Source organism: Pelodiscus sinensis, chromosome 5, assembly GCF_049634645.1.
Source record: "Pelodiscus sinensis isolate JC-2024 chromosome 5, ASM4963464v1, whole genome shotgun sequence".
Lineage (NCBI taxonomy): Eukaryota > Metazoa > Chordata > Testudines > Trionychidae > Pelodiscus > Pelodiscus sinensis.
Window position 1 is genome coordinate 123,874,836 of NC_134715.1, and position 23,711 is coordinate 123,898,546.

Sequence of the window (23,711 nt, forward strand, 5' to 3'; positions counted from 1 at the left end):
CTATTGGATACTGGGAAGTAGGAATAAGAGATCCTCCAGAATAGGGCTTTATTCCGGAGGATCGCGCCAGTCTGGACGCTCTTTTCCGGCTTTTCCCCAAGCCGGAAAAAAAGCGGCGGCCATGTTTATTTACATCCTGCGGGGGATATTTAAATCCCCCGCGGATTTCCCTATTCCAAAGTTAGAAATTAGCATGCCTCTTCCAAAGAAGGGGCCAGTCTAGACGTAGCCATGGCGGAGCCGCAACCGGACTCGGTTCGCCAGGATGGTGCGCGGGACGGGCAGTGCCCTGGGATCTACATGTGCCTGGGTCAGTTCCACTCCCCGCCGGCCGATTCACTCCTCTCCCCTGCTCCCCTCTCAACCGGCTGGTTGTCCCCCACTTCTCCCAGTCTTCCCCGGTCAGCCCTGCTGCCCCTGCCAGACCTGCTTCCAGCGGCCTGTTCTCCCCTCCTTCTTCCGATCTCCCCCAGCCAGCCCCATTGCACCCCCCGCAACCAGCTCTAATTCCTGCCGGCTGCCCTCCACCCTGATCTCTCCCAGCCAGCCTCGCTGCCCCTGCCCTCCCCTGCTCCGACCAGCTCTGCATCCTGCTGGCCACCCCTCCCCCAATCTGCCCTAACCCCTCCTGCCAGGTCTCCTTCCCAGCCCCCCCTTTCTCCCGGCCAGCCCCGCTCCCCTCCCCTCCCGGCCAGTCCTCCGGGCCCTTGATCAAGTGTGTCTGGTATATTTTTTAAGACTACCTGGTAACCCTACCAGAGCGCCCAGGCACTAGCCTCACCCCTGGAGCCCTCAGTGCCTGCCCAGCCCCCCTCACCTAGCCCTGTGCTGCTGTTCACATTGCGGTGGCTTTAGGGGCTGGGGCTGGGGTCCACCAGCCAGCGCTTTCCATCCTGCTGCAGCTGAAGGGAGAAGCATCTCTTGTCCTGCCTCTCAGATGGCCAGCAGGCCCTCCTGCCATGCAGGGAAGGGCTCTTCCATGGCCAGGAAGAGATCCCATTCCTTCCTGGAGCTGGCTCGCTGAGAGGTGGGGCAGGGCACGTCTCTCCCAACTGCTGTGGTGAGAGCAGTGTACCCAGCCCCGGCCCCAAGAGCCGCTGCAGCCTGGCAGCCAGAGGTCAGCGGGCTGCAGCATGGTTGGGAACTGCTCCTCTAAATAACCTTCCCAGGCCTGACGTCGTATCTGGGGGCTGTTGTGGATATGACCGGTGGCCCTGGAGAGGTAGCTGTAAATTACAGTAGACCCAGAGGCCGCTCTAACTTACCGGGGTGCTGAACCGACCCACATATGGGCAGAATCTTAACTTTGCCCCCTCCTCATGGGCTGCATCTCTTGGGTAAATGCAGCACAGACTGTGCCCCTTGGGGGTTGAACGCTGACAGGGAGTGTAAATGAAATGACAGGAAACCGCCCGGATGTGCTGGGATTGAGATGCCATTGATGTGGAGTATGGAAATCTGCTGCTCTGCCTCTGGAGGCAGCAGTGGAATTTAAAGCTGCCCCTTCCCTCTTCCTCTCCTCTTCTTTCTTTCTCTCTTCCCTAGAACCTCTCTACCCACTTTGCTTTCCCTAGGATGCCAGTTCTCTGGGAGCAGCAAAGTGATCAGTGTCTGTGGATTCGGCTCTGGAATTGAATCACTAGCAAAGAACCCCTGTCTACTCTTCATGCACCTATTTCTTCTTTCCCATTGATGGTGTCCAGTGCGCTGCACAGTCACTCAACTGGAAAAAAGGAACGGTTAAGCTCTGTGCTCTGAATTGTTAGACTCTCCACCCCCTAGTGGTGTTCAGAGAGGCTGCTGCAGGAATAGCAGGTGTTGAGAAGCTTCTGTCTCAGAGAAATTTTAATGAGCAAAGCCACAGAGCATCCCAGGGAAAGTTTGTGGTGAGAAGTCTCATGGGGTATGTCTACACTAGCTCATTAATTCGAGCTAGGTAGGGTAATGAGGGCAACCAGAGTTGCAAATGAAGCCCGGGATTTAAATATCTGGAAACTACATTTGCATGTTCCTGGGCGCCGCCATTTTTAAATCCCCGTTAGTCCGAGCTAAAGCTCCTAATTCGAACTACCATAGAGGAGTAACGGTAATGAGTAGTAACGGTAGTTCGAATTAGGAGCTTTAATTCGAACTACCTAGTCTGTGCCACATGTAGCCGCGGGCATGGTGTTCGGACTAAGGGGGATTTAAAAATGGCGGCGCCCAGGAACATGCAAATAAAGCCCAGGATATTTAAATCCCGGGCTTCATTTGCAACTTCGGTTGCCCTGATTACCCTACCTAGCTCAAATTAACGAGCTACTGTAGACATATCCATGGTGAGAGGGGAAGCACTGGCCTGGCTAATAAGATTATCTTCATCTTTGACACTGTTGATCAGGAGGGTGAAGTGAAATCAGTTCTCTACTCACTGCGATGGCTGTAGTGTCCCGGGGGAGAGGAAGGGACAGGGAGAACTGTGGTTCAGGGTTTACCATAGGGGAGCTTTACTCTTCTGGGGTTCCAGTGTTAGTGGATTTTGCAGATCCCCTAGCCTCTGGGATGGGGACAAAATGAGGGACAGGGCTGCCAATAAGTGGGATAAGGATGGGGGTACAGGATCTGGGCAGGAAGTGGGGAGTAGAAGGGGGTGAAGATGCACATTCTGCATGGAAGGTAGGGGATGACTATGTGAGGTCTGGGCAGGAGGTAAGGCAGAGGAGCAGGCTGGGCGTAGGGTTTCTGGCCGGTGGGAAAGGGCAAATTCTTGCAAGGGAAGGTGCAGTGGTGGCCAGGGGGAAGGGTGCAGGAGCAATGGAGGGTGCACGAGCAGGTTAGAGGTGCAGGGTCTTGGCAGCAGGGTGTATGAGAGGAGTGGGGTGCAGATTCTGGACATGAGGGGAAGGTGGGGACTTGCTTTCATATGCTCTGCTGCTCCCAGACACCGTGTCTCAGGCACATCCTCCCGGCCAATGGGAGCAGCAGGGAAATCCCCCAGGCCGCTCATCCTTTTACTGCTGTTCCCACAACTGAGGGAGGGAGAAGAGTAGCAGCAGTACACTGAGCTGCTTCCGGCTGTGCTGTTGCTCTGACAGCTAGATCCGGTGAGCAAGGTCAGGGCTTTCTCCCCTCTGCCCCCAGCAGGAAGCCGGTGCTGGCACTCCAACCTCACGGGGGTGGGCAGGCAGGAGGCTGATGCATCAGCACAAGCTCCCTGCTGCAGGAGAAAGATGGGGGTGACCTTGGGCTACAGACCACTTGGAAGGCAGCTGTGGACCAGTAGTAATCTACGCATAGCAGTTGGAGAATCACTGGATTAGATGGACCAGAGCTGAGGTCTAGTGATTGCTGTGTTCATTCCCCTCCTGCTCCAGTACCCACCATACCAATGACTGCACCTGTGATGGGGAACATGGGACCCAGAATTCATCCTGGGGGCAGCTCCAGGGACTGCACATGTTTTCATCACTGTGATCTGATACCCTGCTATTTGGGGGGGACCGATGCAGAGCTCTGGGTCCCATGTTTTCCACAGTAGGTAGTATGACTGAGTCTCAGTTCTGCTGAGGGGTTTCTTCTGCGAAAGGGGAGCTGCATCTATGATTGTATTTTGCTAGATAAGAAGCTGAGCCATCCAGCACCTTTGTCTGACTTGTTTGGATGAGGCCAGTGTTTTTCAAACTGGGGTGTATGGACGACTGCCAGTCTGCAAGGATACTCCTGGAGATCTCTGGGCCCCACTATTCAACTCCTTCCTCTCCTTCCCCAGGCCTCCTGCATGCCAAGGAACTGCAATTCAGTGGCATGTGGGAAGTGCTGGGATGAATGGGGAAAGTGTGTGTGTGTGTGGGGGGGGAATACTTGGAGGAGTGGGTCAGGTTGGATGGAGAGGGCTGTAGCAGGGAGTGGAAGAGGTGGGGTGGGGATGGAGCAGGGCAGGGAGAGGTCAGGTGGGGTGCGGCCATGGAGGGACAGGTGGAGTGGATGTAAGGGGGAAGTGGAGATCTGGTAAAAATGATGTATCAAAATGGGAGTCTCCAGTTACTAGCATTGGAGCACATGGATTAGATTATTGCTGTGTCCCTGAGGATGCTTTAAAAAGCTGGAGTACAGATCTGTCTCTGTCTTCTCTGTTAGTGCTAGGGAGCAATGGCAGCTGAGAGAAAAGGGCCGAAGCCCGTGGTGGGAGGGAGCATCTGAAAGGGCTAAGTTCTGGAGTGAAGAGGGACGGGACCCAAATCTGGCACATACCCAGCCTGTGTGGAGCGTGGCAGAGGGCGGCACCAGGATGCTACAGAGGAAGCAGCTGAAATATTGTGAGTGAGAATCTGAAACTCTACAGAGCAGGGAGGTTTTTGTGCTGGTCTGTATCACTGTGTGAGAGGGAAGCTGTAATCCTGCTGACAGTAATAATCTCCAGCGTCACCCGCTTCAAACCTGCTGATGGTGAATGTGAAGTCGGTGCCAGACCCACTGCCGCTGAACCGGTCTGCGACCCCAGATTGACGGGTGGAAGCTCCATAGATGAGGAGCGTAGGAGCTTGTCCTGATTTCTGTTGATACCAGGACATCTCACTGCCAGCATTGGAACTGGCTTTGCAGCGGATAGTAACTGGGTCTCCTGGAGACACTGCCAAGGATTCTGGAGTCTGAGTCATCACAATCTGCCCACTGGAACCTGGATGGGAGAAAATATTTAAAAGAAAAGGAAATATCCAGTGACTCAAACCTCGTACTTTTTAACTCATTACAAAGCTGCACCTTGTAACCCTCCTTCAAAGACACAATAAATGCCACTGGGAAGGACTACTTGAATAAGAAAATCTGAGCATCTGCAGTCTGGTATTTAAGGTTATTTCCGCTCTTATTTCTCTTACCATGAATGCAGAGCACAAGGAGCCAGAGAAACTGAGTCTGGGAGATCATCTTGGCAGATGTGGAGCTCAGAAGCAGAAACAGTTAATGTGACATGTTTATATTTGCTCCAGAGAGCAAGGGACTGTCACTAGAGTGGAAATATGCAAAGCAGCAGCTCTGTGTAAATATCCCTTCCCTCTGCAGCCCTGGGGTCACATTGAATAGACTTTAGATCCATGAGACCCATCTCCTGAGTGGAGCATAAAGAAAAGGATAAAAGCTGGGGTAGAGAAGAAACAAAAAGAGAGAGCTCTACTTCATCCATTCCTCAGGATCAGACACCTTTTTGGAGTTATCGTGGATAGGTCTCTGAAAACTTCCATACACTGTGCGGCAGCGGTCAAATAGGATGCTAGGAATTATTAAGGAAGGGATAGAAAATAAGACACAGAATATCGTACTGCCCCTGTGTAAAACTATAGTACGCACACATCTTGAATACTGTGTACAGATGTGGTCTCCTCACCTCAAAAAAGATATTTTGGCCTTGGAAATAGTTCCAAAAAGGGCAACTAAAATGATTAGGGGTTTGGAACGGGCATAAATAGAGATTAAAGAGACTGGGACTTTTCAGTTCAGGAAAGAGGAGACTGAGGGGGGATATAATAGAGGTCTATAAAATCATGAGTGGTGTGGAGAGGGTGAATAAAGAAAAGTTATTTATTAGTTCCCCTAATAGAAGAACAAGAGAACACCAAGGGTATGTCTAGAACACAGGGCTCTGTCGCCAGAGCCATGTAGATTTGTTTACTAGACATACCCAAATGAAGCGTCGATTTAAATAATCGTTGTCATTTAATAAGATGACAGGGAGTGTACATGGAATGGCAGGAAACCACCTGGACGTGCTGGGATTCAAATGCCATTGATGTGGAGTAGATAAATCTGCTGCTCTGCCTCTGCAGACAGCCGTGGAATTGAAAGCTGCCCTTTTCTCTTCCTCTCCTGCTCTTTCTTTCTCTCTTCCCTAGACCCGCTCTACCCACCATGCTTTCCCTAGGATGCCTGTTCTCTGGGAGCAGCATAGTGATCAGTGTCTGTGGACTCTGCTCTGGAATTGAGTGTTGTTTCTAGTCACTAGCAAAGAGCCCCCGTCGACTCTTCATGCACCAATTTCTTCTTTCCCATTGATGATGTCTAGTGCGCTGCACAGTCACTGAACTGGAAAAAAGGAACGATTAAGCTCTGTGCTCTGAATTCTTAGGCTCTCCACCCCGTAGTGGTGTTCAGAGACCCTGCTGCGGGAATATCAGCTGTTGAGAAGCAAAATACAGGACTATGTAGCACTTTAAAGACTAACCAGATGGTATTTTAGATGATGAGCTTTTGTGGGCCAGACCCACTTCCTCAGATCAAATAATGGAAGAAAATAGTCACAACCATATATACCAAAGGCTACAATTAAAAAAAGAGAACACATATGAAAAGGACAAATCAAATTTCAGAACAGAAGAGGGATGCGGGGGGGGGGGGGGGGAAGGGAAGGTAAATGTCTGTGCGCTAATGATATTAGAGGTGATAATTGAGGAAGCTATCTTTGTAATGGATAAGATAACTAGAGTTACTCCATCTGGTTAGTCTTTAAAGTGCTACATAGTCCTGTATTTTGCTTCAGCTACAGCAGACTAACACAGCTACATTTATATAGCTGTTGAGAAGATTCTGTGTCAGAGAAATGTTAATGAGTAAAGCCACAGAGCATCTTAGGGAAAGTTTGTGGCGAGAAGTCTCATGGTGAGAGGGGAAGCACTAGCCTGGCTGATAAGAGGACCTTCATCTTGGACACTGTTGATGGGGCGGGTGAAGTGCAATCAGATCTCTACCCACTGGCACTGCGATGGCTGTAGTCTCCAGGGGGAGAGGTAGGGACAGGGAGAACTGAGGTTCAGGGCTTCCCATAGGCCAGATTTACTCTTCTGGGGTTCCAGTCTTAGTGGATTTTGAAGATCCTAGGGTGGGGACAAAATGAGGGGTTCAGTGTGTGGGACAGGGCTGCCAACACGTGGGGTAAGGATGTGGGTGCATGATCTGGGCAGGAAGTGGGGAGTAGAAGGGGGTAAGGATGCACGTTCTGCATGGGAGGTAGGGCGCAGCAGGGGATGAGTATGTGAGGTCTGTGCAGGAGCTAAGGCAGAGGAGCAGGCTGGGCGTAGGGTTTCTGGCCGGTGGCAGAGGGCAAATTCTTGCAAAGGAAGGTGCAGTGGTGGCCAGGGGGAAGGCTGCAGGAGCAATGGAGGGTGCATGAGCAGGTTAGAAGCACAGGGTGTTGGCAGCAGGGTGTGTGAGAGGAGTGGGGTACAGATTCTGGACATGAAGGGAAGATGGGGACTTGCTTTCATGCCCTGTGCTTCTCCCAGACACTGTGTCTCTTGCACATCCTCCGAGCCAATGGAAAAGCGGGGAAATCCCCCTGGCCGCGCATCCTTGCACAGCTGTTCCCACAACTGAGGGAGGGAGAAGAGTAGCAGCAGAATGGACGCCTGCAGGTCTGCAAGGATACTCCAGGAGACCTGTGGGCCCTACTGTTCAACTCCTTCCTCTCCTCCTCCAGGCCTCCTGCATACCAAGGAAGAGCTGTTCAGTGGCATATAGGAACTGCTGTGATGAAGGGGTAAAGTGCGGGTGGGGATGCTTGGAGGAGTGGGGCAGGTTGGATGGAAAGGGCTGTAGCAGGGTGTGATCTAGTGTTGGTACCTTGCTGGTTGCTAGGCTTGGGCTGTGGGTGACCCCCACTAGCTACTGTCTGTACCACGGCCCAGCAGAGGAGCTGATGGGTCAAGTAGGCAACCTGTTCTACTGGTTACCTCCCAGGGAGAGGAACAAAGGGAGGAAGGTGGAGTGCAGCCCTTACCTGGGGGGCAGAGCTGGAAGTTGGGCAGTTTCTGTCTGGTATCATGGAGGAAGCAGCCTAAGCAAGAGGCGGGGGCCAGTCTCCCCCATCTCAAGGGGGGCTGAGGCAACCTAGGCCTGCCCTGTAACCAGATTAAATCTATTCTGTGCTGTATCCCGGAGAAGCAATAAACACCCTCTATTCTACTGGCTGGTGGAGTCTGTTCGTGCCATTACGGGGGTGCAGGAGTTGGGGGAAAACCCGACGCGCCATCACACAGGGACAGGAAGAGGTGGGGTGGGGATGGAGCAGGGCAGGGAGAGGTCAGGTGGAATGGGGCCACGATGGGAGGGGTGGAGTGGATATAGGAGGAAGTGGGGTTGGAAAGGAGCATTGGGGTGGGAAAAGTTGGAGCAGGGGTGAGGCCGGGGGCTGAGAAGGGGGAACTTGGGGACCCGGTAAAAATGATGTATCAAAATGGGAGTCTCCAGTTGCTAGCATTGGAGCACATGGGTTAGACTGTTGCTGTGTCCCTCAGGATGCTTTATAAAGCTGGAGTAGAGATCTCTCTCTATCTTCTGTTAGTGGTAGGGGAGCAATGGCAGCTGAGAGAAAAGGGCTGAAGCCCATGGTGGGAGGGAGCATCTGAAAGGGCTAAGTTCTGGAGGGAAGACGGAAGGGGCCCAAATCTGGCACATAACCAGCCTGTGTGGAGACTTGTAGAGGGCAGCAGCAGGATGCTACATAGGAAGCAGCTGAAATACTGTGAGTGAGAGAAAGAAACTCTACAGAGCAGGGAGGTTTTTGTGCTGGTCTGTATCACTGTGTGAGAGGGGTGCCGTAATGCTTCTGACAGTAATAATCTCCAGCATCATCCACTTCAACCCGGCTGATGGTGAATGTGAAGTCGGTGCCAGACCCACTGCCGCTGAACCGGTCTGGGACCCCAGATTGACGGGTGGAAGCGTAGTAGATGAGGAGCTTAGGAACTTGTCCTGATTTCTGTTGGTACCAGGCTATGTTGTTGCTTACACTGGAACTGGCTTTGCAGCGGATAGTGACTGTGTCTCCAGGAGACACTGCCAGGGATTCTGGAGTCTGAGTCAGCACAATCTGCCCACTGGAGTCTGGATGGGAGAAAACATTGAAAAGAAAACTTCGTAATTTTTAACTGATTACAAATCTGCACCTTGTATCCCTCCTTCACACACACCGTAAACACCACTGGGAAGGATCGCTTGAGCAAGAAAATCTGAGCAGCCGCAGCCTGGTATTTAAGCTAATTTCTGCTCTTATTTCTCTTACCATGAATGCAGAGCACAAGGAGCCAGAGAAACTGAGTCTGGGAGATCATCTTGGCAGATGTGGAGCTCAGAAGCAGAAACAGTTAATGTGACATGTTTATATCTGCTCCAGAAAGCAAGGGACTGTCACTAGAGTGGAAATATGCAAAGCAGCAGCTCTGTGTAAATGTCCCTTCCCTCTGCCAACACAGGGTCACATTGAATAGACTTTAGATCCATGAGACCCATCCCCTGAGTGGAGCATAAAGAAAAGGGTAAAAGCTGGGGATGGGGAAGAAACAAAAAGAGAGAGCCGCACCCCGTCCATTGCTCAGGATGAGACACCCTTTCATTCCAGGGAAAGTTCCAAAGCCTGGCTTGCCTGATGTGGAGTGTGTAAATCTGCTGCTCTGCCTCTGGAGACAGCCGTGATAGTTAAAGCTGCCCTTCTCTCTTCTTGTCTTGTTCTTTCTTTGGGTATGTCTACACTACCCCGCTAGTTCGAACTAGCGGGGTAATGTATGCATACCGAACTTGCTAATGAAGCCCGGGATTTGAATTTCCCAGGCTTCATTAGCATAAAGCCGGCTCCGCCATTTTTAAAAGCCGGCTAGTGCGAACCCCGTGCCGCGCGGCTACACGCGGCACGGGCTAGATAGTTCGAACTACATAGCCATTCCGATCTATCTGTACGCCTCGTTTCACGAGGCGTACAGATAGTTCGGAATAACTACTTCGACTTCAGCTATGCCATTAACATAGCTAAAGCTGTGTATCGTAATTCGACTTCAACCCACAGTGCAGACATACCCTTACCTAACTGAAAAAGGAACCATGGGTTAAGCTCTGTGCTCTGAACTGTTAGACTCTCCTCCCCCTAGTGGCCTCAGAGAGGTAGGCAAAAGTCTTTGCTTACCCTTTTGGGGCTGACGGGTTATTGAGGCTGCAGCTGGAGGAGCAGCTGTTGAGCAGATTCAGTGTCAGAGAAGATGTTTTAATGAGCAAATCACCCAGCAGCCCAGGGAGGTTTGTGGGGAGAAGACTCACAATGAGTGGGAGGTGCTAGCCTGGCTGCCAACAGTATCTTCAGCTTCAACACTGTTGGTTATGAGGGTAAAGAGGGTAAATGGGATTTCTACCCCCTGCCATTGCAATGGCTGTATCTTCAGGGGAGACCCTGCCAAGAGTTCTGTAGTGTCCTGCCCTCCTACTCTTCCTCCGGAGTCTGAATGAATTAAATCAATACCTGGAGATGAGCAATGCAGTGAATGGAAATATTTGTTTGCATCTTTTCCTGGCTGATTCTGAATATAAATTGCAGCCTGATAATTCACAAGGTGGTGGGAGAGAGAGTGAATATTGTGTCTCTGCGCAGTCTATCAACTTCATTTAGCATGGACACTCTAATTTACAATTTTTTCCCCTTTTTTGCTTTTTTCTTCTCTTCCCTCCACCCCTTGTCTTTCATTGCTGTTTATTTGGAAACTGGACCTCTTAACATCATTCATCTAATGAAGTGGGCTGTGCCCACAAATGCCCATGGTACCATCTACATGTTTTCTTAGTTCCTAAGGTGTTGCAAGACTATTTTTTAAGGGTTTTCTTTTCTTTTCTTTTCGTTTCGTTTCGTTTCGTTTCGTTTCTTTTCTTTTCTTTTCTTTTCTTTTCTTTTCTTTTCTTTTCTTTTCTTTTCTTTTCTTTTCTTTTCTTTTCTTTTCTTTTCTTTTCTTTTCTTTTCTTTTCTTTTCTTTTCTTTTCTTTTCTTTTCTTTTCTTTTCTTTTCTTTTCTTTTCTTTTCTTTTCTTAGTTACAGATTTCCAGCAGGAGTGATTTTGTGCTTCCAGCAGGAGTGATTTTGGTCAGATTTTCTCTTGGTTATTCGCTGGCTGCAGAGGGAGAATGACATGGAGAAATGGGGGAATAAACGTTCCTTGGAACCAGGCTATCCTCTAACTGCTACTGAACGGCTATGTCTAGACTGCATCCCTTTTTCGTAAAAGGGATGCAAATTAGACCTATCGCAATTGCAAATGAAGTGGGGATTTAAATGCCCCCGCTTCGTTAGCATAAAAATGCCTGCCGCTTTTTTCCGGCTCGGAGCTTTGCCAGAAAAAAGCGCCAGTCTAGACGCAGATCTTTCGGAAAATAAAGCCTTTTCTGAAAGTTCCCTTATCCCTCTTAAAATGAGGTGGGAAAAGGTGGAGTGGGGATGGGGCCTGGGGCTGAGAAGGATACTTGTGGCCCATTAACCATTTCAAATCAAAATGGCAGCCCTCCAGTTGCTAATATCGGAGGACATGGAGTAGACTCTTGCAGTGTCACTCAGGGTGCTGTGGGAAGCTGGAGTACAGATCTCTGTCTGATTTCTCAGCTCAGTACAAAGGTATTAGCATTGTCAGCTGCTGTCCAGAGGAAGCTGGATGCAGCCCATAAGATCAGATCCCTGTAAGCGGTAGGGGAGCAATGACAACGGAGAGAAAAGTGCTGAACCACATGATGGGAGGGAGCCTCTGGAAGGACTAAGTTCTGGAGTGAAGAGGGAAGGGACCCAACTCTGACACACACTCGGCCTGTGGGCAGCCTTGCAGAAGCACTGGTGCCAGGAAGCTACAGAGGAAGCAGCTAAAATACTGTGAGTGAAAGAAACTCTACAGAGCAGGGAGGTTTTTGTGCTGGTCTGTATCACTGTGTGAGAGAGCTACTGTAGTAACACTGACAGTAATAATCTCCAGCATCATCCGCTTCAACCCTGCTGATGGTGAATGTGAAGTCGGTGCCAGACCCACTGCCGCTGAACCGGTCTGGGATCCCAGAGGGACGGTTAGAAGCGTCGTAGATAAGGAGTTTAGGAGCTTGTCCTGATTTCTGCTGGTACAGGCTCATGTAGCTGCCTACACTGGAACTGGTTTTGCAGCGGATAGTGACTGTGTCTCCAGGAGACACTGCCAGGGATTCTGGAGTCTGAGTCAGCACAATCTGCCCCCTGGAGTCTGGATGGGAGAAAACATTGAAAAGGAAAGGAAATATGCAGTGACACAAATCTCATAAGTTTTTCAACTAATTACAAAGCTGCATCTTGTATCTCTCATGCACTAACACTATGAATGCCCCTGGGAATCATTGCTTGAGGGAGAAACTCTGGGCATCTGCAGCCTAGTGACGTTTTATAATTTTTAAGATAATTTCCCTTGTTATTTCTCTTACCCTGAATGCAGAGCACAAGGAGCCAGAGAAACTGAGTCTGGGAGATCATCTTGGCAGCTGTGGAGCTCAGAAGCACAAACGGTTAAAGTGACATGTTTATATCTGCTCCAGAGAGGAGGGGACTGTCACTGGAGTGGAAATATGCAAAGCAGCAGCTCTGTGTAAATGTCCCTTCCCTCTGCAGCCCCAGGGTCACACTGAACAGACTTTACACCCATCAGACCTATCCTGTGAGTGGATCATAAGGAAAAGGATACAAGCTGTGGGGTGGGAACAAACAAAAATGTCATTCTGGATCAGACACTTTTTCTTTTCTTGGAAGTCTCCCTAGCCTGGCCTTGCCAGATTGTCAATTGTCTTTTTAGCAGAATTTATTCTGCTAAGCAAGGCAACATTGAACAGAGGCTCAGAACATGTTAGAATGTCCAGGTTCTTCAAAGGGATTCTCCTGCAGATCCAATCCTGTGATGTATTCAGTGTTCTCTGTTTCTATTAAAAACAATGAACCACAGCAACAGCTGCTGGACCCTACCCTGTCCAGCCAATCCTCCTCCCATTGGCATCCCAGGAAATATTCCTATTGATTTCAATGGCTGTGGAATCAGACCATCAATCTCTGTGCCTCCTCTTCCCTGTCTGCTCACTGGGCATGCTGCTATGGGATACTGGGACATCGTTGATTAGTTTTTGTAAGGCGCTTTGACATCCCCGGGTGGATTTTGCTAAATTGATGTAGAGTCTGTATGGGTCTTAAAACTCCTCCCCAGCCACCTGCCAGACCATATTATTGTAAATGGCTGAACTGACTTTGAAGCTTTTAGCAACGTTGTCTCCTGGAGGCACTGCCAGAAGTCCTGGGGTCTGTGTCATCACAGTCTGTGCACTCAGGCCTGAATGTTAGCCCTGCACAGAAGGCTGTAAGGTGGGCAAAGGTTGTGATGTCTTATATTATTCATAAAGCCCCAGCTTTATGGAATCCCATTTGGTGGAGTCATGTGATGAGGTGAGAATCTATTTTAATTTTAAGAAAAAGTCATTTTTTAGCCCACATGGTTGTGCAGAAAATGTTTTAAAGTGAAATACGAAGGCAAATAAAAAGAAGCCAACTCTTTTGTTTGTCACGCAAATCTCATGCTATTTCTGTACATTGGCGTGTTGGGGTTAGCAATACAACAAGTGTTTATGAAAATCTGCTTATTGTTTTCACAGCTCAATGCAGTGCAGGCTTTTGCCCTGGTATTGGGGAGGAGGCTCTGGGGCTACGTCTAGACTTCATGGCTCTGTCGACGGAGCCATGTAAAATAGTTTACTCGGCATACTCAGTGAAGTGGGATTTAAATAATCCCCGCTTCATTAAAATAAAAATTGCCGCGGCGCTATGTCGATAGTCAGCTGATCCGGCACAGCATGGCAGTCTAGCTGCGGCGCTGTCAACAAAGGAAGCTTTTGTCAACTGTTCCGGTATGAGTCGTGAAATGAGGTTTACGGAAGTGGTCGACAAAGGCTTCCTTTGTCGATCGCGCCACATCTAGACTGCCGCGCTATACCAGATCAGCTGATCGTCAGCACAGCTCGGAGGCCATTTTTATTTTAATGAAACAGGGATTATTTAAATCCCCATTTCTTTGACTATGCCAAATAAACTATTTTAATGGCTCCATTGATGGAGCCATATAGTCTAGACGTAGCCTGGGAGAACATTTTCCTGTGTCTTTCAATGCAATATGGAATGACTTGCATGTGCCCTTTTAGACACAGATCTTTCTTGTATAGCTGTGCTGTGGGTCAGGATAGTGTAGCCTATCCATGATAGAGTCATTACAAATAAAACACACTGTACTGGTTTGACATGGCCATGCATCTTCCATGGTTTCGTGTTTCTGCTCTAGGTGACTCAGTTGATAGTGAGGGATAATTGTGAGGGTGATGGGTACCTTTCCCCTGTGCTTTGGTATGAGACACAGGGGTAAGTTTCTATCACAGGGAACTGGGGTTTGGATTTCCTGTTGACCGATGGATCCTTCCATTTGTCTGGATCATCTTCTAAACGTTTCCAGATTCTCTTTCCTGGGTTTTTCTGTTTCATGCTGCCTCTATTTTCCTCCATCCTTCCTGACTTAAAATGTCTGTATCCTCAGCTGTCCTGGCTGGATCCCAGTAGATGTGTTGCTATCTGCGGCCAGTCGCCTCCTGGTCTAGTAGTAATTTCAGGCAGGTAGAAGAGGGTGCTCATCAGAGAGCTCATCAGAGCTCACCAGTGCTCATCAGAGAGTATTGAGCCCCATAATTATCTAAGGTAGCAGATGGGTGGAGGGGCCATACGACAAAGGGCTAGAAAGCTGGATGAGTGGGCAACTCCTTTTGACCTCATGCACCAGTGGCTATGCACAAACCCAGGCTGACGTAGGCCCTACAAGCAGCCCAGAGGCAGTAATTCAGGCCCAGCTGACTTGGCCCAGATCAGATTGAATTCCCCAGAGCAAGGGCAGTCATGGCTCAGGCTAGTCCAGGTTGCTGACCATGATTTCCTCAAAGATTTGCTCCAAATAAGGCGCTGAAGGTGCTGATCTATGGAAAACATCTGTCACAGCAGGGTGTGAGTGCTAGAGCTAACAGAGCAGAAGGTTTTGTGCTGGCCTGTATCACTGCGGCTGGGGGGCTGCTGTAATAATGTTGGCACTAGTAATCTCCATCTTCTTCAGCTTGAGCAGCACTGATTGTGAGAGTGTAATCGGTGTAGCCGCTTCCAGACCCACTGCCACTTAACTGGGCTGGGACCCCCGATTGCAGAGAGGAAGTGCTGTAGATAAGGAGTTTAGGGGCTTGTCCTGGTTTCTGTTGGTACCAGGCTATGTGGTTGTAAATGGCTGAACTGGCTTTACAGCTGATAGCCCTGGTGTTTAAATCTCACTTTGTTTAACAGAGTTCCTGCTGGTTTTATTTTTAGTTTGTCCTAAAATTACATGGATACAGTATATTAAAATAAATAACATAAAACCACCAGCAATGCAACTGAACTGCAAGAGTCAAGCTGTATCCCCTGATATTTTTAAATTCACAACCTTTCATTGCTTCCTGTACCCCATTACTCCTTGTTTATGTGCTTCTTACCCTCTGCCCAGAGCATTAGTATCCAGATGAGCCGAGCCTGAGTGATCATCTTGGTTTGTCTGAATTGAGAGATGTGGATAAACGATATATAACGAGTGAAATGAAAGGGTTATAACTGCGGAGAGAATGGAAATAGTGGCAGCCTGCAATAGCCAGTGAGAAATGCCAAGAGACAGGTGGAGCCTGAGCCTTGCCTCTCAAAGGACATCAGAAAACTGGCTGGGAGGAGGTGCCTGTTTGCTTGGAATTCCGGCTGTCATTACCCATTCCTGGATTTGGACATCAGAGCCAAGTCAGCCTGAAAAGCTAGAGTGAGGCTAATGGCTCACTCTCTTATACCAATGGCAGTAGCTCACCTGGGAGGTCGGAGGACTGTTTTCAAATCCCTTCTCCACTTGATTTTGGTCAGTGGGAGGCCAGATTTCCAGGGAGTTCCCTGACTGCCATCCTGTGGGCCAGGTGTCCCAGAACTCTTTTGCTGGAGCTGTTCCACTTGGTGTAGCTAATTAAATAGACATTGGACCAGGCCTTGAACTTGGTTTTCCATATACCAAACTGTGCCTCTTTAGGCCAATGGATATTGAATTATTATCAGGAAAAACTTAAACACTGGAATAAATTGCCCAGGAGGGTTGTGGAATCTCCGTCACTGGAGATATTTAAGAGCAGGGTTGGACAGACATCAGGGATGGTCTAGACCGTGCTTGGTCCTGAGGTGAGGGCAGGGGACTGCACTCAATGACCTCTCGAGGTCCCTTCCAATTCTAGTGTTCTATGATTCTACAATTTACACAAAGTGGAACAGCTTAATTGGTCTCTTCTAAATCAGCGGTTTCTAACCTTTTTAATACTGGTGACCGGCAAACCCATTTGCAAACTTTTGGTGGACTGGTAACATTTTATTTGCATATACATTATGCAAATAATGAATATGAAAGTAAAATGTTACAGGTCCACCTAAAGCACAGCCCCCAGATTCCCAGTGCCATCTCTAACCCTAGAGCCGCCCACCCCACCACTATGCCCCAGCATCAGCCACTGACCCCAGAGTCCCCTGCATCCAACCCCCCCAGTGCTAGCATCCTGCCCTCAGAGTGCCCTAGTGCCAGCCCCCATCCCAAACACCCCAGTACCAGCCCCCACCTCTTAGAGTCCCCCAACTCTAAGAGGTGGCTGGCCGGCGGGGTGGGATCAGCCCTGGAAGACTCAGCAACTGAGGAAGAGGGGAAGCCCTGTCCCTACTCCTGAGCATTGGTGCAGCACATGGTGGAGCCGCAACTGGACTAGCTTTGCCGGGACCATGCGCGGGACGGGCAGTGCCCTGCGATCTGCACATGCCCGAGTCAGTACCATTCCCCACCAGCTGATTTGCTCCTCCCACTCTCTTCCCAACTGGCTGGTTCTCCCCCACTTCTCCCAATCTTCCCCGGCCAGCCACACTGCCTCTGCCAGCCCTGCTTCCAGCGGCCAGTTCTCCCCTGCTCCTTCCGATCTCCCCCAGCCAGCCCCGTTACACCCCCCCAAACAGCTCTGCTTCCTGCAGGCTGCCCTCCCCATCCCGATCTCTCCCTGCCAGCCCCGCTTCCTCCGCCCCTCCCTCTGCTCCGACCAGCTCTGCTTCCCTCTGGCTGCCCCTCCACCAATCTCCCCTGACCCCTACTGCCAGCTCTGTTTCCCAGCTCTGCACCCCTCCCACAATCTCCCCCGACTCCCTACCGCCAGTGCTGGCCCCCCTTCCTCCCTCCACTCCCTTCCTCCCGGCCAGCCCCGCTCCCCTCACAGCTGGTCCCCCGGGCCCCTGATGAAGTGTGTCCGGTATTTTTTTTAAGACTACCTGGTAACCCTACCAGAGCCCCCAGGCACTAGCCTCACCCCTGGAGCCCTCAGTGCCTGCCCAGCTCCCCATACCTAGCCCTGTGCTGCTGCCCACATCGCGGTGGCTTTAGGGGCTGGAGCTGAGGTCCACCAGCCAGCGCTTTCCATCCTGCTGCAGCGGAAGGGAGAAGTACTTCCTGCCCTGCTTCTGTGCCGGCCAGCAGGCCCTCCTACCACACAGGGAAGGGCTCTTCCATGACCAGGAAGAGATCCCATTCCTTCCTGGATCTGGCTCGCTGAGAGGTGGGGCAGGACATGTCTCTCCCAACCGCAGCGGCGAGAGTAGTGTACCCAGCCCTGGCCCCCAGAGCCGCTAAAGCCTGGCAGCCAGAGGTCAGCAGTACAGCAGCGGGCTGCAGCTTGGGAATTGGGAACCGCTGCTCTAAATAACCTTCTCAGGCCTGACATTGCATCTGGGGGCTGTTGTGGATGTGACAGGTGGCTCTGGGGAGGGAGCTATAAATTACAGCAGACCCAGGGCCTGCTCTAACTTACCGGGGTGCTGAACCGACCCACATATGGGCAGAATCTTAACTTTGCCCCCTCCTCATGGGCTGCATCTCTTGGGTAAATGCAGCACAGACTGTGCCCCCTGGGGGTTGAACGCTGACAGGGAGTGTAAATGAAATGACAGGAAACCACACGGATGTGCTGGGATTGAAATGCCATTGATGTGGAGTATGGAAATCTGTTGCTCGGCCTTTGGAGGCAGCCGTGGAATTAAAAGCTGCCCCTTCCCTCTTTCTCTCCTTTTGTTTCTTTCTCCTTCCCTAGAACCTCTCCACCCACCTTGCTTTCCCTAGGATGCCAGTTCTCTGGGAGCAGCAAAGTGATCAGTGTCTGTGGATTCGGCTCTGGAATTGAGTCACTAGCAAAGAGCCCCCGTCTACTCTTCATGCACCAATTTCTTCTTTCCACGAGGAGTAACAGTAGTTCGGAATAGGAAGCCTAGTCCAAACTACCTAGTCCGTGCCGCGTGTAGCCGCGTGGCACAGAGTCCGCACTAGCAATATGCAAATTCAAATCCCGGGCTTCATTTGCAACTCCGGTTGCCTACATTAGCACCCTAGTTCAAACTAGGGTGGTAGTGTAGACATACTCAGGGAGAGGAACAAAGGGAGGAAGGCGGAGTGCAGCCCCTGGCTGGGGGGCAGGGCTGGAAGTGGGGCAGTTTCTGTCTGGTATCAAGGAGGACGCAGCCTAAGCAAGAGGCTGGGATTTAGGGGACCAGTCTCCCCCATCTCAAGGGGGGCTGAGGCATCCTAGGCCTGCCCTGTAACCAGATTAAATCTATGCTGTGCTGTATCCTGGAGAAGCAATAAACTCCCTCTATTCTACTGGCTGGTGGAGTCTGTTTGGGTATGTCTACACTACAAAGTTAATTCGAACTAACAGACGTTAGTTCGAATTAACTTTGATAGGCGCTCTTAATTCGAACTAGCAGTGCGCTTAATTCAAACTAGGTAAACCTCATTCCACGAGGACTAACGCCTAGTTCGAATTAACTAGTTCGAATTAAGGGCTGTGTAGCCTCTTAATTCGAACTAGTGGGAGGCTAGCCCTCCCCAGCTTTCCCTGGTGGCCACTCTGGGCACCATCTGGGAAACTCGTCTGCCCCCCTCCTAGGCCCAGAGCCCTTAAAGGGGCATGGGCTGGCTACGGTGCCCGTGCCAGGTGTAAGCCTGCGAGCACCCAGCCAGCAGACCCTGCACCTGGCATGGCTCGAACCAGCCACCCGCTGTCACACTGCCCTCCGCCTATTCTCGGGACCAGGCTGGTGGCTCCCGGGAGCCTGCCCAGGTCCGCAAGAGGCGGGCGCCCACCTGGTCTAGTGCAGACATCGTGGACCTCATCCACGACCTCTGCACTAGGCACAGGAAAGTGGCCGTCTAGGGTAGGATAGCTGCCAGCCTGGCCACCCAGGAGCAGGTGTGCATGAAAATCAAGGTGGTCCAGTGAGACCCCCGACCCTGAGCCCTGAGCTTAGAATGGCTGTACTGGGTCTGACCAAAGGTCCATCTAGCCCAGTAGCCTGTCTGCCGACAGCAGCCAACACTAGGTACCCTGGAGGGGATGGACCGAAACAATGACCAAGCCATTTGTCTCGTACCATCCATCTCCAGCCTTCCACAAACAGAGGCCAGGGACACCATTTCTACCCCTAGCTAATAGCACTCCATGGACCCAACCTCCATGACTTGATCTCACTTCTCTTTAAACTCTGTTCTAGTTCTAGCCTTCACAGCCTCCCGCAGCAAGGAGTTCCACAGGTTGACTATTTGCTTTGTGAAGAAGAACTTTCTGTTATTATTTTCAAGCCTGCTACCCATTAATTTCATGTGGTGTCCTCTAGTCCTTCTATTATGGGAACTAATGAAGAACTTTTCTCTCCACACCACTCATGATTTTATAGACCTCTATCATATCCCCCCTCAGTCTCCTCTTTTCTAAACTGAAAAGTCCCAGTCTCTTTAGCCTCTCTTCATATGGGACCTGTTCCAAACCTCTGATCATTTTAGTTGCCCTCCCCTCTCCCACCCTCTCTCTTCCCCTCTCCCACCTCCTTTTCCCAGTCTCCCTGAGTTTTGTTCAATAAAGAGAGTTTCTATTTTTGAACACACGTGTCCTTTATTTTGTACATCAGGAAGCGGGGCTAAGGAGGGGTAAGTGGAAGGGGGTGAGGGAGGAATGGGGTACGAGCCCCCGATGGGGAGGACTGGGGTGGCTCTGCAGGCTCCTCGGGGTGGAAGCTCTCCTGCAGCCCCCCGATTAACCCCCCCCCCATGGATGGCAGCCTGTGGCAAGTGCAGCCGGGCTGATGGCCGAGTGCTGTGATGTGCCATGTGTGGGCAGTCAGGGCACTCCAAGCCAGGACTGCTTTGCAAGCGGGGAACCCCTGAGAACTGTCTGTCCGAGATGGAGGTCGGGTCCCTTTAAGCACAGCCCTTGGCTAGCCTGAGACAGCAGCTCCACGCTCTAAGTCCTACTCTGATGCCCTGCCAGCACTGCTTCCTACCATTCTTAACCTCGGTTCAGGGTCCACTAAGTGTGGACATGCTAGTTCGACTTAGCAAAACGCTAATTCGAACTAGTTTTTAAGTCCGGATGCGCTAATTCGAATTAGCTTAGTTCGAATTAACTAATTCGAACTAAGTTAGTTCGAATTAGTGCTGTAGTGTAGACATACCCTCCGTGCCATTACGGGGGTGCAGGAGTTGGGGAAGACCCGACGCGCCATCACACAGGGACTGGAAGAGGTGGGGTGGGGATGGAGCAGTGCAGGGATAGGTCAGGTGGGGTGGGGCCATGATGGGAGGGGTGGAGTGGATATAGGAGGAAGTGGGGCTGGAAAGGAGCCTTGGGGTGGGAAAAGTTGGAGCGGGGCTGAGGCCGGGGGCTGAGAAGGGGGAACTTGGGGACCCGGTAAAAGTGATGTATCAAAGTGAGAGTCTCCAGTTGCTAGCATTTCAGCACATGGATTAGACTGTTGCTGTGTCCCTCAGGATGTGTTATAAAGCTGTTAGTGGTAGTGAAGCAATGGCAACCGAGAGAAAAGGGCTGAAGCCCATGGTGGGAGGGAGCATCTGAAAGGGCTAAGTTCTGGAGTGAAGAGGGACAGGGCCCAAATCTGGCACATACCCAGCCTGTGTAGAGACTTGTAGAGGACGGCAGCAGGATGCTACAGAGGAAGCAGCTGAAATATTGTGTGTGAGAATCTGAAACTCTACAGAGCAGGGAGGTTTTTGTGCTGGTCTGTATCACTGTGTGAGAGGGGTGTCATAATGCTTCTGACAGTAATAATCTCCAGCGTCATCTACTTCAACCCGGCTGATGGTGAATGTGAAGTCAGTGCCAGACCCACTGCCACTGAACCGGTCTGGGATCCCAGAGGGACGGGTGGAAGAGTAGTAGATGAGGAGCTTAGGGGCTTGTCCTGATTTCTGATGGTACCAGGCTATGTTGCTTACACTGGAGCTGGCTTTGCAGCGGATAGTGACTGTGTCTCCTGGAGACACTACCAGGGATTCTGGAGTCTGAGTCAGCACAATCTGCCCACTGGAGTCTGGATGGGAGAAAACATTTAAAAGAAAAAGTGACTCAAACTTCGTAATTTTTAACTCTTTACAAAGCTGCACCTTGTATCCCTCCTTCACACACACCATAAACACCACTGGGAAGGATCGCTTGAGCAAGAAAATCTGAGCATCTACAGCCTGGTATTTAAGCTAATTTCTGCTCTCATTTCTCTTACCATGAATGCAGAACACAAGGAGCCAGAGAAACTGAGTCTGGGAGATCATCTTGGCAGATGTGGAGCTCAGAAGCAGAAACAGTTAATGTGACATGTTTATATCTGCTCCAGAGAGCAAGGGACTGTCACTAGAGTGGAAATATGCAAAGCAAGCAGCTCTGTGTAAATGTCCCTTCCCTCTGCCAACACATGGTCACATTGAATAGACTTTAGATCCATGAGACCTATCCCCTGAGTGGAGCATAAAGAAAAGGGTAAAAGCTGGGGATGGGGAAGAAACAAAGAAAGAGAGCTGCACCATGTCCATTGCTCAGGATCAGACACCCTTTCATTCCAGAGAAAGTTCCAAAGCCTGGCCTGATGTGGAGTGTGTGAATCTGCTGCTTTGCCTCTGGAGGCAGCAGTGATAGTTAAAGCTGCCCTTCTCTCTTCCTCTCCTGTTCTTTCTTTCTCTCTTCCCTAGAACTGCTCTACCCACCTTCCTTTCCCTAGGATGTTGGCTCTCTGGGAGTAGCAAGATGATCAGTGTCTGTGGACTCTGCTCTGGAATCTAGTTTTGTTTCTAGACAGTAGTTAAGAGCCCGTCTTCCCTTCCCAAACCAATGTCTTCTTTCCCATCGGTTGTGTCAAATGTGCCGTACAATTAGGGCACGTCTGCACTGAAAAGTTATTGCAAAATAACTCGCATTATTTCAAAATAACTGAGTGTGCATCTACACAGCAAGCCTGTTATTTCAAATTAATTTAAAAATAACAGGCTTCTTATTTCAACTTCTGGAACACTCATTTCAGGAGGAGTAAGGGCAGTTGAAGGAAGAGCGTTTTTCCTTCGACTTCCTACTGACAACAGTGCCTAAAGGCGAGTTAAGCTACTTCGACTTCAGCTACACAATTAACATAGCTGAAAGCTGTGTATCTTAATTCGACTTCAGCCCACAGTGCAGACATACCCTTACCTAAGTGAAAAAGGAACCATGGGTTACGCTCAGTGCTCTGAACTGTTAGACTCTCCTACCCCTAGTGGCCTCAGAGAGGTAGGCAAAAGCCTTTGCTTACCCTTTTGGGGCTGACGGGTTATTGAGGCTGCAGCTGGAGGAGCAGCTGTTCAGCAGATTCAGTGTCAGAGAAGATGTTTTAATGAGCAAATCACCCAGCAGCCCCGGGAGGTTTGTGGGGAGAAGACTCACAACGAGTGGGAGGTGGTAGCCTGGCTGCCAACAGTATCTTCAGCTTCAACACTGTTGGTTATGAGGGTAAAGAGGGTAAATGGGATTTCTACTCACTGCCATTGCAGTGGCTGTATCTTCAGGGGAGACCCTGCCAAGAGTTCTGTAGTGTCCTGCCCTCCTACTCTTCCTCCGGAGTCTGAATGAATTAAATCAATACCTGGAGATGAGCAATGCAGTGAATGGAAATATTTGTTTGCATCTTTTCCTGGCTGATTCTGAATATAAATTGCAGCCTGAGAATCCACAAGGTGGTGGGAGAGAGAGTGAATATCGTGTGTCCAATCAGTCTATCAACTTCATTTAGCATGGATGCTCTAATTTACAATTTTTTTTCCCCTTTTTTGCTTTTTTCATCTCTTCCCTCCACCCCTTGTCTTTCATTGTTGTTTATTTGGAAACTGGACCTCTTAACATCATTCATCTAATGAAGTGGGCTGTGCCCACAAAAGCTCATGATACCATCTACATGTTTTCTTAGTTTCTAAGGTGTTGCAAGACTATTTTTTACGGCTTTTCTTTTCTTTTCTTTTCTTTTCTTTTCTTTTCTTTTCTTTTCTTTTCTTTTCTTTTCTTTTCTTTTCTTTTCTTTTCTTTTCTTTTCTTTTCTTTTCTTTTTTAAGTTACAGACTTCCAGCAGGAGTGATTTTGTGCTTCCAGCGGGAGTGATTTTGGTCAGATTTTCTCTTGGTTATTCGCTGGCTGCAGAGGGAGAATGCCATGGAGAGATGGGGAATAAACGTTCCTTGGAGCCAGGCTATTCTCTAACTGCTACTGAAGGGCTATGTCTAGACTGCATCCCTTTTTTGTAAAAGGGATGCAAATTAGACCCATCGCAATTGCAAATGAAGTGGGGATTTAAATCCCTCCTGCTTCATTAGCATAAAAATGGCTGCCGTTTTTTTCCGGCTCGGAGCTTTGCCGGAAAAAAGCGCCAGTCTAGACGCGGATCTTTTGGAAAATAAAGCCTTTTCCGAAAGTTCCCTTATCCCTCTTAAAATGAGCTCCGAGCCAGAAAAAAGCGGCAGCCATTT

The 23,711-nt window shown here is 50.0% G+C and overlaps 1 long non-coding RNA gene and 1 gene segment (V, D, J or C); one reads left to right on the forward strand and one right to left on the reverse strand.

Moving 5' to 3' along the window:
• Positions 1-23,711, forward strand: part of LOC142829702 (uncharacterized) — a 415,915-nt gene that overhangs the window by 290,689 nt on the left and 101,515 nt on the right. The window lies entirely within an intron of this gene.
• On the reverse strand, positions 8,152-12,294 carry LOC106731490 (immunoglobulin kappa variable 4-1-like). The segment is given in 2 exon segments: positions 8,152-8,853; positions 12,214-12,294. Coding segments are annotated over 2 exon segments (357 nt in total).